Below are 15,938 nucleotides of genomic sequence, written 5' to 3' on the forward strand. Positions count from 1 at the left end.
CTGTGCTCATCAATTCATCAACTAGAAATAATTTTAATACATTCATAATTGCACATATAGATATGCTCACTAATTGTGATTCAATTACAAATTCTTTAAAGTTATGAATCGTATTACGGATATTCAGTAAATGAGTTTAAGATTCAATCAAACACAGAGAATGTGCACTCAAATAGTAAATTTTATTTATCTAATAAAAATAATACAATCATAAAACGATTATTTTAGCACACCTTTCAAATATAATAGAATCTTTGCCGCCATCGGAGTATCCACTTGCTGCTGACCACCAAGTATTTCGATGTCTATTTTTTCTTTTATGGATACTGGCTCAGTTGGAAGATATCCTGCTGGGTAATGAGAGTATCAGCCTAGCAATCGAACCACAAATAGCTTTTTAGGGTATCTATCAGTTTATGCGATGGCAGTTCATGGTTGTTTTATGATGTTTCTATGCCTTTATGATTTTTTTTTTAAAAAAAAATTTTTTTATGATGTTCTTTTATGGAAAAGAGAAAAAATAGCTTCTTTTTTTATGTTCTTTGAGTGAACTCGTCTATTGCTTAAGTTGACTGACGGCGGAAGCACCCAAATCTCTTCATCACCAACCCCCATGGATTCCCAAACGTCCTCTCATGCATGGGTTAGAAATCATATAATAAAAGAGTTGACTTGTCGTACAAATTAAAATAAATAGATAAATAAATAAAGCATGTGACAGAGACAAAGCACTCCCTTTGCATATCCTATAATAATGTGAATATTTTATTTATGCAATGTAAACCGCCGTATCAGTTAAGCTTAGCCCATGAAACGAATTCAACCTTAGCTTTTTATTGTAAGCTATGAAATTTATACATGGCATTAAAGGAACGATATAACACATATATTCCAACGGAAATTCCGCAATAGGTTATGCTGTTTTTGTTTTTTTTTTTCATACAACTGCTTGCTATTGCTATTGCTATTGTAAATGTCATTTTTATGGGAATTCAGTTTTTCCATTAGTTTTCATCTTCGTTCAAGATCAATGGAGAGAATAACAATTAAAAAAAACAAGTAACGAGAAGCAGAATTAAATTAAATTAAATTGAAGCACACATGCTGGTCCAATATTTTTGTTCTCTAATTAATAGCAATAGGAGTAATACGCTTCTTGGCAGACTTATTTGGGTCAGCATTTTTGGCGGCAGTTGGTTGCAGCCTTTCCTCGTCACTTTTGGCAACTGATTCATTGTTAACTGGAATAGCTTTGATCATCTTATCGACTTCCAAATTGCATACCACTTCAGCATCAATATTGGATGCATCAGCCTTGCCTTGTGCTTTTTCTGCAAAATAATGATGACAATTTACCAAAAATAACAGGGAGTTCCGATACAATAACCATGAATCATGACGACAGCCTAACTGTACTGTTGTAAAACACATCAAAGTTTTCAAAATAAACAACCGAATCTGAGGTATTTGACTACCCATAACTAATAACAAAATGGCAGAAACTTGCATGCGAATTGTAAACAGTAAAGTACAAGAAGAAGACCATACCTAAGTCCATATGGGGCATTTGGTAGGGCGGAAGGAAATGGAATAAAAATGATTCATTCCTTTTATAAATTCATTCCAATACTTGGATTGACAAATTGAGGTGAGGTGGAATAACCCCTAGTCATTCCATTCTGACAAAAATTGAAAATTGTATAACTCAAACCTTATTCAATACCATAGGATGTTAACCCCTTTCTATAGATTGACAACACATCTTATTCTTCATACAATACCACACTTTTTCTTATAAAACTCCTGATTATCCCAATAAAAATTCTAACATACTTTTCTAAAAATAATAAACCACCTTTGTAAAAGTAAAACATAATCCTATGATTCATGGAATATTTCTAGCCTATTTTTTAGAGATATACATGGTTACCAAAATCATATTTTCCCATATTCCCCTCAAGCTGGTTAATAGGCGTCTATCATTCCCAATATGGATATAATACTTTTAAACACTGAACTACTTTAACTCTTTGGTAACTATATCTACAAATTGTCCATATGTATTTACGTAAGAGATGAAAATCAGCTTGCTCTTTAATTTCTCTTTGATGAAGTGTTTGTCAATTTCAATGTTGTACTGGATTGTAAATTATGCTAACCGCACACTCATTATCACAATAAAGTCTCATTCCTACTTGATCTTCAAAGATGATTTTTAACCAAAGTAGTTCACACAATTTGAGTCATTGCTAAGAATTCTACCTCTGCACTAGACTATTCTGATGCAGATTGGGCAGGATCTCCTATTGATAGAAAATCTACTTCTGATTTTTGTATATTTGTCGGAGATAATCTTATTTCTTGGAAAAGCAAAAAGCAGAATGTTGTGGCAAGATCCAGTGCAGAGGCAGAATATCGAGCTATGACCATAGCCAGTCAAGAACTTATATGGCTCAAACAATTACTTTAAGAGCTAAGATTTGGAGAGGTTACACAAATGTCACTTATATGTAACAATCAAGCCGCCATGCATATCGTCTCGAATCCTGTTTTTCATGAGAGGACAAAGTATATTAAAATTGACTGTCACTTTGTCAGAGAAAAAGTCATATCTGGTGAAATATCTACTAGTTTTGTTAACTCACAGGATCAACTAGCAGATATATTCACCAAATCACTGAGAGGTCCTCGAATTGACTACATATGTAACAAGTTGGGTACATATGACTTATATTCTCCAGCTTGAGAGGGAGTGTTAGAATATTTAAGGATAAATATTCTATTAGGGATAAATATTATAGAATAATTCTCCTAGAATAGGTCCCTGTATTCATGTATAAATAGGGGCTTATCTCTTGTAATAAAATAAGATTTCATATTATTTTACAAACACCAATGATAAGAAAATCAAAAACAAAGAATAAGTTAAAGAACAATAATAAAAATATAAATCTTAATAAGACCAAGATAAAGTAAATAAAGGAGCATAAAGAAAAGAAAAAAAATAAAAGAAGTTAACTATAAATGTGATGAAAAAGTATAAGAGAAAAAGCACAAGGGACGAAAATAAGAATAAGAGGACAAAAGATAAGACAAAAGAGAACAAGAAAATGTTTAGAAGACCGATAAAGATGTAGAACAAAAGTGGTAGGAAAGAGAGAGAGAACAAATAAGACATGGGAATGATACTAAAAAGATACATGCAAAAATACAAGAGTAGAAGTACTAGGGTAAACAAAAATAAGATTAAGAGTAAAAGAAGATATATAGAGGATGAATTACGAATAAGATAGAACACAAAAGAAAAAAAAATTAACTTCTTATTTATGAGGAAAGAATAAGGAGAGAAGGAAATATTAATAAAGAGTGATGGTCAAAAATAACCAAACCAGGGTAACGAAGTGTGAATGATTCATGGATGATGGTGGTGCTGAAGTTGGAGAATGATGGTTAACAAAAGGATAACTAGTATGGAGACTGAATTACCTCACCGAGTTTCAGCTCTAATACCATGACAAAAACTAAAAATTACATTCGCTCATAAGTTATCTAACATATGGGATCCCAACCTCTTTTATAAATTGACAACACAAACTTATTCTTGATAATAACAAATTTTTCTAATAAAACTCCTAATTAAGCTATAAAAACTCTAACAAGCTTTTTTTCGAAAAATAAATACTAACCAAACTTTTATGAAACTAGCTACACTATTATATCCCATAATTTACGGAGTTATGATCACATGATTTATGAAATATTTTCAACCTACTATACATATCAAAATCATGTTTTCCCACACATTCCATAGTTTAAGAGGAATACTTAATTCCTAACAAATAATCTAGATGGGAAGGTCATGATTGGTTCATAGTAATACTTCACTGCAACGTTATCTAGGACAAGAGAGTGACAAAATGCTAAAGTTGAAGTCCATATGACACTATATATTAGCTTTAAATAACGGGAACAAAAGGAGCATAATCAGTTCTAGGTTGTAATACTCTATCACTGACCAGGTGGAATGAATTCAAGATTTTGATATCAGACCAAAAGCTAAATTATCCAAAGGGTATACCTGCATTAGCGTATGGTCAGGTAACATTCTAAAACAACTCAAACATCCTCTGATTTGATTCCATTTGCCTTGTTACCTAATCTAGGTCAAAATTGAATGAAATAGGGTACACAAGAAATAATGTGATAAATGCAGATTACCACATTAATTAGTAGTTCCAATTGATGACTTGGTATACAAGTCCCTTGAAACACCCGAAACAAGATAAACATTGTTAGCGGGCACAACATAAGCTTGGCTCTTCAAGTCAGAAACTGTGCTTATTTTTTCTGATTGATGACTTGGTACACTTCCCAAGTAGTTGCAGTGTCATCTGTTCCAGCTGGCACTGTTGCCCAAATCTGTTAAATCATTTTGGACCTAACTATCAGAGTAAATAGTTTAATTTCTGTTACTATCAGGTTGAGCTCACACTAACATGATTTGCACATAAACTCTTAACCCAACCCCAAGATGTCTGCAGAGAGGTAAGTTTTTTAGTTAAAGGGGAAGATAACTGCTACTGTGATTGAATTATCGTTAACAAAAACTAACCATTGTTTCAATATCTCATAGTTCTCAGCCTTCTTTCACTCGCCATTCTTTTAGTTTTACATAATTAGATATGATTTAGGAAGGTCTTAATAGTCTTAGAACTTCAGAAACAAAGTAATTAGCCTTTTATTTTAATCAGTTGTTCAATACAAGGTGACATGCTAACTGGTACCATAAAAAGATTGTACAAATCTATTCACTCAATTAGAGCCATACAGACCAATAGAGAGTGATCCAAGAATGAGACCATGGTTGGACCACGCTGCCAGACCTAGGGACTATGACCAAAATTTTTTACCATTTATAACAATATCGCAGGGAAACTTCATGAACTATTGCACAAACATTAGATGTTAGGCCATGTAAACAAAGCATAAGAGCCTAAATTATCTATGTTATTTTACATGACTTCTATGACAAAAAAAATATTCTCTTGCAATAACTCAAGAACTCCTGAAACCATGATTATCATAGAGCATCCAACAGTTGAAACCAGTACAGTCCAATGGAGGTATTGGCTCAGAAATTCCTGTTCTTCCTATCACTTCCTCCTTTTTTCTCCTCATTTAGTTTCTTTTTTCTCTCTGATATCCACAAACATTGTTAAATTTAAAAGTACTTCATGACAGAAAGCATGCCTTTATGATACACTTTATGCAAATACATCTAAACAATAAGCGGTTATCATTGCCTAAGACGGAAAGGTAAATAATCAATAATCACATCATGTGGTCTATATTTGCCAGATTTTTACATATTCAAGAGAAAGCAATCATGTACATATTCAAACAGTGATAGAATTCAACAGAAAAAGTTGAGATGGCTTCTGAGAACATGATGAAATTACCAATCCTAAGATATGAGCATTTGAACTACATGAACTTGTAACACAGAAGAGCAGAGAAAAAGTAGATCTTAGTTAAGTGAATTTAGTATGAAAGGGATAAACAATAAAGCATAAAAAATTGATTTAATCAATGTACCTGAGGCAGCCAAGGGTTCTCCAAGTTCACCTTTCTCAAATTCTATAATGGTGCAATATCCATCCCTTGAGGACAGTGACACATACTTAGCATCAGAAGACCTTACAAAAAAAAAAGAGAGTTTGATAAGAAACAAAAAAACCATAGCTCCTATTGCTAAAGGCTCTTGAAAATATAGTTATCGACCATGAAGGATAATCTTAGGATTCCTCTGCCTAAAAAATTGCCAACCACAAATCATAATTCACTAAAACAGACCATGCAATATCCGTGATGGCTGCATAATGTAGTCCCGCAAAGATGGCTATGGGTGGCATGCTTTCAGTGTCATAGATGTACAAAGAGTCCAAGGTTGCCAGTCCAAAAATGACTCTATATGGTAGTTTAAAGAAACCAGCTGCAGGTAGCAAAAAATATTTAGCTCCAATATAGCTTCATCTGAACTTCATTGTTGGAAAAGAAAAGACTTACCTGAGTTATAACCTCGAAGAGCAAAAAGAACAGGACAGAATCTGGCAACAACTATTGGTTTGCTGGCCCGTGAGAGTTGTATGGCTGGTCTGTGAATCGAGTGCAGTCATCAAATTATAAAACTAAGATATAGTATATTAACGGTAGATGCCAGCTGAAGGCCATCTAAACTATAGGGGAATTAGAATTGTCATATTTAACTAATACAGACTACCCAAAAATACTGCATGCCAGCAAGGTCTTCACTATTTAGATATTCATGTACTGAAGTTATCATATGACTGACTGTTTTGTCTTGACTTGGAGTATCAGTTATATTAGTACAGATACAGTTCCTACATGTGGTATCCATTACTAAAGAGTCAGACTGACATCAATCTCAACCCCACACACACAAACATGAGCATAAACATGCAGAGACATGGGCACCCTCCATATATATCAAAAACAAAAACAAAAGCAGAGTACCTAAAAATAAAGAAACTAAAAAAATGAATACTTGTATGTACCTAAAAAGATCCCTAGAAAGATGAACATGAGAAGAGAGAGCATACCCTCCTTGAGGAATAAAGAAAAAAAATAAACATACCTAGACAGATCTCTCCTTGAGAGAACATAAGCAGTATTGATAGTTCCAAACGAACATGAATACTTGTATGTACCTAAAAAATTGCCAAAAAGGAGCAGAGTGAGAAAACTTAGAGCCATCCTCTTTTTCAGTATTTCAATTTCCATGACCAATTTAGTTACAAGTGCAGGAAAATATGCAAATAGCAGTGAAATTCACAAAAATGAACTTAGACACTCTAGTAATGGCTATAAACAAGGTTCACTTATAAAATCTTTTGGCACCTTATTTCCATCCGTATTTCCTTCCCTCATAGGAGACATGATGCAAATGTATAAGTAGGTTATGTCAAGTACAGGTACACAGATTTGTAAGATGTGACCATAGATTGAAATATTAGTCCACGCCACCTCAGGCAGACAACACTAAATCACAGGTCAGGAAGCATCATAGCTCTAATATGTCGAAACCAGCCTAAAGTGCTGAGCCACATGCTCATCCAACAAATTGTTGTATGCCAATACTCATTCACAATGACCCTTGGGAATATGAGAGCTGCCTTGAGCCAAGAAATGGTGAATTTACAATTGAAAAACTTATGGAAGTTGTTTGGCACCCAACTTAAATTCTCATCAACTTTTCATTTACAAATTGATGGTCATACCAAAGTTATTGGTTATAGTTTAGGAATCTTTCTTAGATTTCAAGTGGATGAAATGTTGATGAAATTTAAGAATCAGTTCTGATCATTACCAAATTAACTTATAACAATTCTACAAATAGATCATTGATAGATGTCCTTTTGTTGTTGTTTAGAGATTTAAAGCTCATCAAGTTGTTTATTTGATTTCTCTTTCCACCATCAGAGTCAATGGTGGATAAGAGATTCATGCTGATGTTAGGATAATGAACTTTAGGATCCATGTTGAAGCCCACCGTAATCATAAAGAGAACGACTATGAACTCTAATCCACACACACCTTGAATGCTAATGCATGCTTGCTCTGTCAATCTCTGTTTTTTATTTTTTTTATTATAAATAACTGATTATAAGAACATGAAATATACATCCTATCCCTTAAACACTTAGTCAATTTTTGACCAGGAATCAAGATTGGCTAAGTGCTCAAGAATCTGACATTACTTTGCATCTTTATGAACATCCGGTCAATATCTATGGGTTTATTATCAAAAACACATCTATTTCTAGCCATCCATATAAGATGAACTATACAAGATATGGCCGAGTGTCGTGCCTTGATCAAAATCTATGAGCCCCTATATTGCTACTTGAAAACTAATATCATCCGCCAATATGTGCCCATCTCCTATTGCGTCCATATAAGATGAACTATACACAAGAAATGGCACATGTCAAAAGTACACAATTTTTTTCTTGTACACCTGGCAGTCTCATGTCAAAAGTCTCCCATGCGCCAAAAGCAAAACTGTGAAAGCATGCCTTAACTAGATACATAGTTTAAAATTTTGACCTGTGCATCCCAAACTGGAAAGATACAGTTTCAATATCGTATCGCGCCGTGCCGACATAGTTTCGATACTTTTTTAATTTTTAAATATAAGTATATATTAATATTTGATTATTGAATATGCTAACTATTAATATTATATTTTGAGGTATTAAGTTCATATTTCAATATTTTCTCATAAGATAATGCCTATTAAATTTTTATAAAAATTATTTTTAAAAATAATTAATTTTTAAAATTCAAAACAAAATCTAAAATTATAAAATTATTTGAGAGGCTCAAAGACAATGATTAAATTATTTAAAAGTCTTAAATTATTTTTTTAATGTATTTGTAAATCTTTAATTTCTTAAAATTTATTTAAAATATTTAAGAATTATATTTTGGGATATTTTAGATTATTTTAAATTCACATTCAATTTTCAATACATATTAAAAAATTTAAATTATTTTATAAAATGTTTTATTAATTTTTAAAATTATTTAAAATAATTCTTAATATTTTATAACTATTATTAATAATATATTATATTTATAACTATTATATATAATTAATAGTTTATCTATAATAAAAATACCTATTTAAAAATAAAAAAAAATCGTCGTCGAGTCTTGGCACTCACGGCACCTCGCAGAGGGCCATCGCAAGGTCACAACACCCTCCGTGACCTCGCGGCGGCCTCACGGTCACAATGCCAGTAGGGTACCAATGACAGTCCCGTGTTGGAACCGTAAATACCACCAATTTCGAGCGGCATGGCTCAGCATTTCAAATCATGACTGAATATACGACTTCCACACAATGTTAGTCCAAGCCTTCTTATTTCCCTACATCCAAAAGAAGCCATATGTCTAGAGACACCCTTGCTTGTTTGCGTAAACCAACCGCGAAGGCTTGTCACTACTTGTACAACCACCCAAAGCGTTCAAGTATTTCATCCCATATTGGTAGTAGCTTTTTGATTAATGGGGAGTCCTCATGCTTTGTTGTCCATGTCCATACGGCTACTTGGCCCACATATGTAATGAATCCATTTGATTCATAAGGTGTCTTATTTTTCTTGGCTACTTCATAAGACCCAAGAAAGAAGGGCTTTGTTCCATACCAATAGATTTCTTAAGCCATATCCCCTCATCCTTTAGCAAGCATATATCGGCCCAAGATATAAGTGGGTGCTTTGATGTCCAAACAAATGACCAACATAATAAATATATCTTATATATGATGTCATATGGGATTAGCAAAATGAATAGCCAAAAACATTCCACGTCTTGGAGTATTGCTCTGGTTAACTCCATTTTCCTTGCATACGATAGCGCCTGTCTTGGTCAAGAATTTATTTTTGGCAATTATTGCATCTATTAGAACTCCATAATTTGATGCTCGCAATTTTTCCAAGGCTATGGGTATACCCAATTATTGAAAAAGAAACAACCCTTCTTCGAAACCCAAAAATTCCAATAATCGTACTCTTGATAACTTCATCCAGTCCAACCATATAGATGCTTGATTTTAAATGATTCACATGAAGTACTACCCTTCTACTAAAATGTTGAAGACATTCAAACTTCCCACCTCGCAAATAGTAGAACATCTACATATGCCAAATGTGTGATTCCTATAGCAGCACATTTAGGATGATAATAAAAATCCGGCCTTGTTACCCTCTGCAGTACAGGCGAAAGTATTTCCAAGCACAGATCAAAGAGATACAGCAAAAACGAATCACCCTGTTGGAGGCCCAAAGCACCCATACATTCCTCTATTGATCACAATAGAGTACATGTTCATGGTCACACATTCGAGGATCCAAGAGGTGAATCGCTGCAAAAATCCCAGACCAATCATCGCATCCTAAATAAAACTCTAATGGACTAAATCAAAAGCCATCTACATATCAACTTTCATAATACATTGTGGAGATATCTTTTTTCAAGCATACTTCCTATGTCATTCTTGGCTAAATGAACATTCTTAGTGATGGGTCGACCCAAAAACAAAAGCTTCTTGTGTCAAGTCTAGAATGTCTTCTATCATGATGAGCTAATCTCCCTACAAGCACTTTGGCAATGATTTTGTAAAACACAACACAACAAGAAATCAGTCTATAATCAATTACTCTTGCAAAATAAGATGATTTTGGTACCAATGCAATAAGAGTAAGATTCCATTACTTCAATAGCTACCTAGATGAGAAGAACTATGCAACTATTGTTGTGAAATTTGCTCCAATAATAGACCATGCATGCTTATAAAACTTAGCCCCATAGACATCCGACCTTGGTGTCTTTTCATCCCCAATGTTAAATAACACTTGTTGGATCTCCTGTAAGGTAATTGGTTTTATCAGCATATGTGATTTTTCACACTAGTGGTCCCAAACTGAGCAACTCTAGATCTATCTATGCTATTGGAACTATAGTTCCTAGCAACATCCAAAAATGCTCACCAAACTTGGTGGCTACCTCTTGAATGTTGATTGTGCATTTACTTGACTTGAGAGTTATTACTACAATTGTGTTCCTTTTGTTGTCACACTTCACCAAATCAAGGAAGAATTTTGAATTTCGATCATTGTTATTCAAGTAGGTGCATTTGGCTCGCTGCGAATAAAACATCTGCTCTGCTTCAGTTAACCGCCCTTATATAGAATGCTTCAATATTCTACTTTATTGTACCAATTTCCATTGCAATCTTTTGAGCCTCGTCTAGCTCTAGGTCTTGCTTGGCCCGTACAGCTTTTTTTGAAATATATTGATAATGCTAAGCACCCAATGTGTTTAACCTACCTTTGAGCCTTAAGCCTGATTAACCTTTGTTTGAAGACATACTATGTTGTCCTTCTAGTTTCTCTGCTCAAACAACCTCTACAATATGCAAGAAATCCTTATATATCGTCCATATGTTATAAAATTTGAATGGTTTAATCACCTTCTACCTATCTACAAGAATGGAAACCACACAAGAGGAGTGATCTGATGGACATCCAAGGGGAAGAATTTTGCATATCCTTTGAAATCAACATCCAACCATTGGTTGTTTATCATTACTCCATCTAACTTGCAAAAAACCGAGCAATTAGTTCAAGTGAACCGACAACCCACCAATTACCAACAGGTTGGCTTGAGAAACAAGATCTTCAAAATCTTGAGTATCATGATTGGTTAGTGGTGGCCCCATTTTATCTTCCCCTATCAAGATTGCATTGAAATCTCCCAAAACTAACCAAGGCTCATTAATTCCCATGTTCCACTAATGTAACTTACACCAAAGAAGTCGCCAAGTGATAATAGAGTTAAATCCATAAACAAAACTGATATCAACAGTATGTATTGGAAATAGAGCTCCTAACCCCACCATGAATGCCTTGCTCATTGATGTCCAATAGTTCCACATTTACTCCCATAATACCATAAATATGCCCCCGAGGAGAGAATTCAAAATTATATATTGGAAACCATATCGTAAGTATCTTTGTAAAGCTTCTTGTGACAATTTAGTTTCCAGCAATTCAATAATACAAATGTCATGTTTCTAAAAGAAGTGTTGCACCCTCCTCTGTTCAAGAGATTTGTTAAATTCCTTATTCCATGATGCAATCTTCATTGAGGAGATTTGCAATGATGGCCTGCCCAACCTTATAGGCCCTTGTAGAAATATGAACTATTGCTACTCTCAGAATGACTCCATCTTGAGAATCATAAGGTGCAAACTCTTTCATCATAGACCGCATTAACATTCAATGCTATACTCTTTTGGGATGTTAAACCACATCTAGCTTTATCAACCTCCAATGATCATTGTTTTTGTCCGCGTCATCAACATTGCAAGCATCACCCCTATTGAAGGATTCTTGGTGGTTCCTCCAAAATGATAACAGGCTAACGCCGAGGGCCGCCAAGGAGCTCGATGAGATCCATCGCCTGCACACCAACGATGCAACCGTCAACTATGATGACTCTATCGAACTTCACCTCATCAAGTTTTGCCTCGAGCACAATATTCCTTTTCTTGACATCTGTCGCAGTTTATAGGTCCTCAATTCTCTGAAACGCCCTCATCTCCGTTTTGACTATTTTAATCACCTTATCTGTCATTGTGCATTACTTGGCCATCAAATTAGGAGTTGCATCTCTTGCCCATATTGCCAAGGCCATTCCATCAACGGTTTAGTCACCTCATCTGTCTATTTGTTCAAGTAGTTGTTGGCTTTAGGTGCTGAGACACCAAATTCAAGCACCATGGTTGGTTTGATTCCAATTTTCTATCCTTTTGGTTATGAATTGCTCATAACATGCATTCATAGTTTCAATATTAAAGTTGGTATTGATGTGAACTTTGTTGTATCCACTTCTCTCACCACCATGCCGAGTTGATGATATAGAGTCCGTAAGACGAATGTTTGCTGCAATGCTTGAGAAGAGCATTGTGTCTTGGAATGCTATAACAGTTCATGGTCTCCATGGACAAGGCCCTAAAGCATTGAAGCTTTTTGAGGCAATGTTGAGCGCCAGCATTGTGTCTACTGGTGTTATATTGCTCTCTGGTTTATATGCTTGCAGTAATGGAAGGACGATAACTATATCTACGGGTGTTCTGTTCATACGGGAGAGGTTTCAGTTCAACTTAAATCACAAGCAAACTAGGCAGTCAGAAGGTTATGGTTTTATTGAGTTTGTATCTCATTGGGCTGCGGAACAAGTTCTTCAAAATTATAGTGGTCAAACAATGCCTAAATTCTGAAATTTCAGATTGAATCAGACATGTGGAATGGGAGAGAGGCATGGAGATGGTGCTGATTATACAGTTTTTGTTGGTGATTTGGCTGCAGATGACACTGATCATTTGTTGCAAGAGACATTCATGAGCCGCTAACCCTCAGTTTAGGGTGCCAAAATTGTCATTAATAGACTTACTGTGTTCCAAAGGCTACAGCTTTGCTGATCTGAATGAACAAGCAAGTAGCGCTAGATCTAACAGAAGATGAAAAATATCAGCTTCAGAAAATGGAAATTGCTGAAGCCCAATTCGTATTTGGACCTATTGTTAGTTGTGTTGATCGATTACATTTTCTAGAGACTTCGTAGACCACTACCATGCTCATATTACTGCTTCATGGTTGCTAAATATACACGTCTCTAAAGCCCATGGCTTCATCCAAGCCAAAGTTTCATGGTGTTATGCATTCCTATCAACATCTCAAATTGCAGCTCTTGGACCTGACAGCAGACTAATACAATTTTTTAGGAGTTTGATATGAGAGGGACAATTCCTTTAGGATGTTATGATACCGTCCTCAACTTTGGAGTTGCAGCAGATACTATAATGTCAGGGCCTGCTCCTTTGTTTGGTTTGAGATTTTCAAATACATTTACGACCTCTGCCAGGGTTGGCATTATCTTCCCAACCCGAATATTTTGCATGGAGATCAACTACTGATATATATTGAATCAGTTCCAACTTGATCATGGGAAGACAGACATGCAATCGGAAACTTATTTATAGAAACAAAAAAGAAAGGGGCGTGGTTGTCTGAATAAAGCTTAACACTAAGATCTCTCTAATCATTTCACCAGGATACTTGTATGACAACAATAATCTGGAGCTTCAGATCCTCTCAATTTGAAGTAGATCTGCTAGGTGGTTTTTATCTTAAGTTTGGAAGACCCCATCGAACAGTGGCATGTTCTAACGTACATGTTAAGCAATTCTGGTTATATTTTCATCTGACCTGAATCGGAAAATTCTATTCATGTAGTAGCTGATGGGAGCAACAATTACATTTGCAAGCTTGAAGAGTGATACTCTAAACTCCAACCTAATTTGTCGCACAATCAATAACAGATTGCCTTGCAGTCTATAACAACACTTATATTTCTCTCAGAACCCAGTGAGCTGCCCCATGGTCTTAAAATCGACCAGTTGCTCTCCCTCCGTGGGATCAACTCGTTGTTCTCCCCTCACAGGATCGAACCTTGATATCTCCATGATAACCGGGACTCCTTATAACTCTTCCGTATTATTGATTTACAAATCTTTTAAGATTATTTCTATTCACTTAACGATTTTAGACTTATGTGTTTATTTTCTTGGATCATTTTTGGAAATTTTTAGGTACTTATATCTCCTCTAGACCCCTTGTCTCGGGATTGATACGATATTTGCTCTCTCAAACTCATGGTCTCCTGATCGATGTGATATTTGTTCTCTCAAACATTTGGTCTTGGGATCAAAAGGATATTTGCTCTCCCCATGGGATCAACTCTTGCTTTCCCTCCACAGGATCAACTCATTACTCTCCCTCCAAGGGATTGAGTCCGATCTTCTATGATAACCTCCCTGGCTTTATTGGTCTTCTGAGCCATGGGATCAAGGTGGTCTTCTCTATTATCCTCTCCCTAGTTTTGCTGATCTTCTTGTTGGTGCAAGGAGCACTAGTCTGTCATCAAAGTTTTGATGTTTGACAATATACCTAAGTCTGATCAGTTTAACCAAGGTTGATCCAAACAGGACCTAATGTTTGGATGTAAGTGAAATCTAGTCAGGTCAGTTTGACCAGAAGACTAGCGAGAAGTCCTAATCAGTTGGACTGAACAAGAAGTCCTAGTCGATTAGATCGGACAAGGAAAAATTCTAGTTGAGGCTAGGCAGGGAAAGTCTTAGTTGCAGCTAGGCAAAAGAAGTCCTGATCTAGAGGATTGAATAAAAAAAACCTGGTTTGGAAGACTGGGCAAGGAAGACCTGGTGAGTGAAGCTGGGCAGGAAGTCCTGATTGAAGGCTGAGCAAGAAGTCCTGGCGAGTGAAGTTGGGCAAGGAAGTCCAAACTGGATGTTAGGTAAAGGAAAGTCCAAACAAATCAAGGCTGATCGGATGTTTGGTAGGTGGGAAGTCTATCTATGGAAGTAACTAGTGCTAACAGAAAGTTAGGCACGGGTAAGCCTAGTAGGTTAGACCTACAGGATAAGTCTTAGGTAAGCCTAATAGGTCAGACAGACTATAAGTAAGCTTAGATTGCTTGCGTATTTGTATGCTTATCTTGTAGGAACCAGGAGTTGGAAGCAAGATGGAGAAGAAGCATAAGAGGAACAAACCGAAACAACCAAACCAAGCCTAGGGTCCAACTCAAGTCAAACCCGAGTTGACTAAATCCAGCCGCGCGGATATTACTCCAGGCACCCGGACGGTCCAAGCACCCCTGGATGGTTCAGGCATCCGAATCAAGAAGAATCAGTCCGATAAAGACCGAAGAGATAGGATCGGATCCAGGCGCCCGAATAAGAATCTAAGCGCCCGGAAGAATCTATATAAGGGCCTGAACGTGCATCACAAGGGGGACATCTAATTCTCCACATTCTTCATCCTGCAGTGATGATGAACGCAACCGGATCTTGCTCGTGCGACCGGGGAAGCTCCAGGAAAGGTGCGCTGCGTTGAAGACTTTCACAACAGTCTACACGAGAGTTTGGTCCTAATTATTATTGTCTTGTCCTTTATTCTTTCTATTCTTACTTTGGACTATAAGACTCGATTCTCCGCCTCTAAACAAAGGTTTGAAAAGGAGATCATTAGTGGACGGGCGTCTTCCCATGCATAGGCCTTGAACGTACTAACCCTGAAGAGTTAAGAACCAAGTAAATCCGCGAGTCCCCTGCTTGTTATTACTAATTCCGCTGCTAGTTTTTGTAAAGTCGAACGAACGAAAGAACGTGCTATTCACCCCCCTCTAGCGCGTCCACCGGTCCTACAATTGGTATTAGAGTAGGCCCGCTCTTGATTGGACTAACTGCCAAGAGAACAAGAAAGCAAAATGGA

General features: G+C 36.0%; 1 protein-coding gene across 1 annotated transcript in view; it reads right to left on the reverse strand.

Annotated features, from left to right (window-relative positions):
- Positions 1-1,075: 1,075 nt before the first annotated feature.
- Positions 1,076-15,938, reverse strand: part of LOC141833842 (chromatin assembly factor 1 subunit FAS2) — a 37,731-nt gene continuing 22,868 nt past the window's right edge. Inside the window, exons 8-12 of the mRNA XM_074721345.1 lie at positions 6,656-6,728; positions 6,067-6,155; positions 5,854-5,992; positions 5,596-5,696; positions 1,076-1,331 (exon numbers count right to left, since the gene is read on the reverse strand). Of these exons, the coding sequence (XP_074577446.1) occupies positions 1,126-1,331; positions 5,596-5,696; positions 5,854-5,992; positions 6,067-6,155; positions 6,656-6,728 (608 nt within the window). The 3' untranslated portion in view covers positions 1,076-1,125. The remainder of the gene's footprint in view (positions 1,332-5,595; positions 5,697-5,853; positions 5,993-6,066; positions 6,156-6,655; positions 6,729-15,938) is intronic.

The sequence above is a fragment of the Curcuma longa genome, chromosome 1, assembly GCF_044706935.1.
Source record: "Curcuma longa cultivar G26 ecotype Majalengka, Jawa Barat chromosome 1, ITB_CL_G26_1.1, whole genome shotgun sequence".
Lineage (NCBI taxonomy): Eukaryota > Viridiplantae > Streptophyta > Magnoliopsida > Zingiberales > Zingiberaceae > Curcuma > Curcuma longa.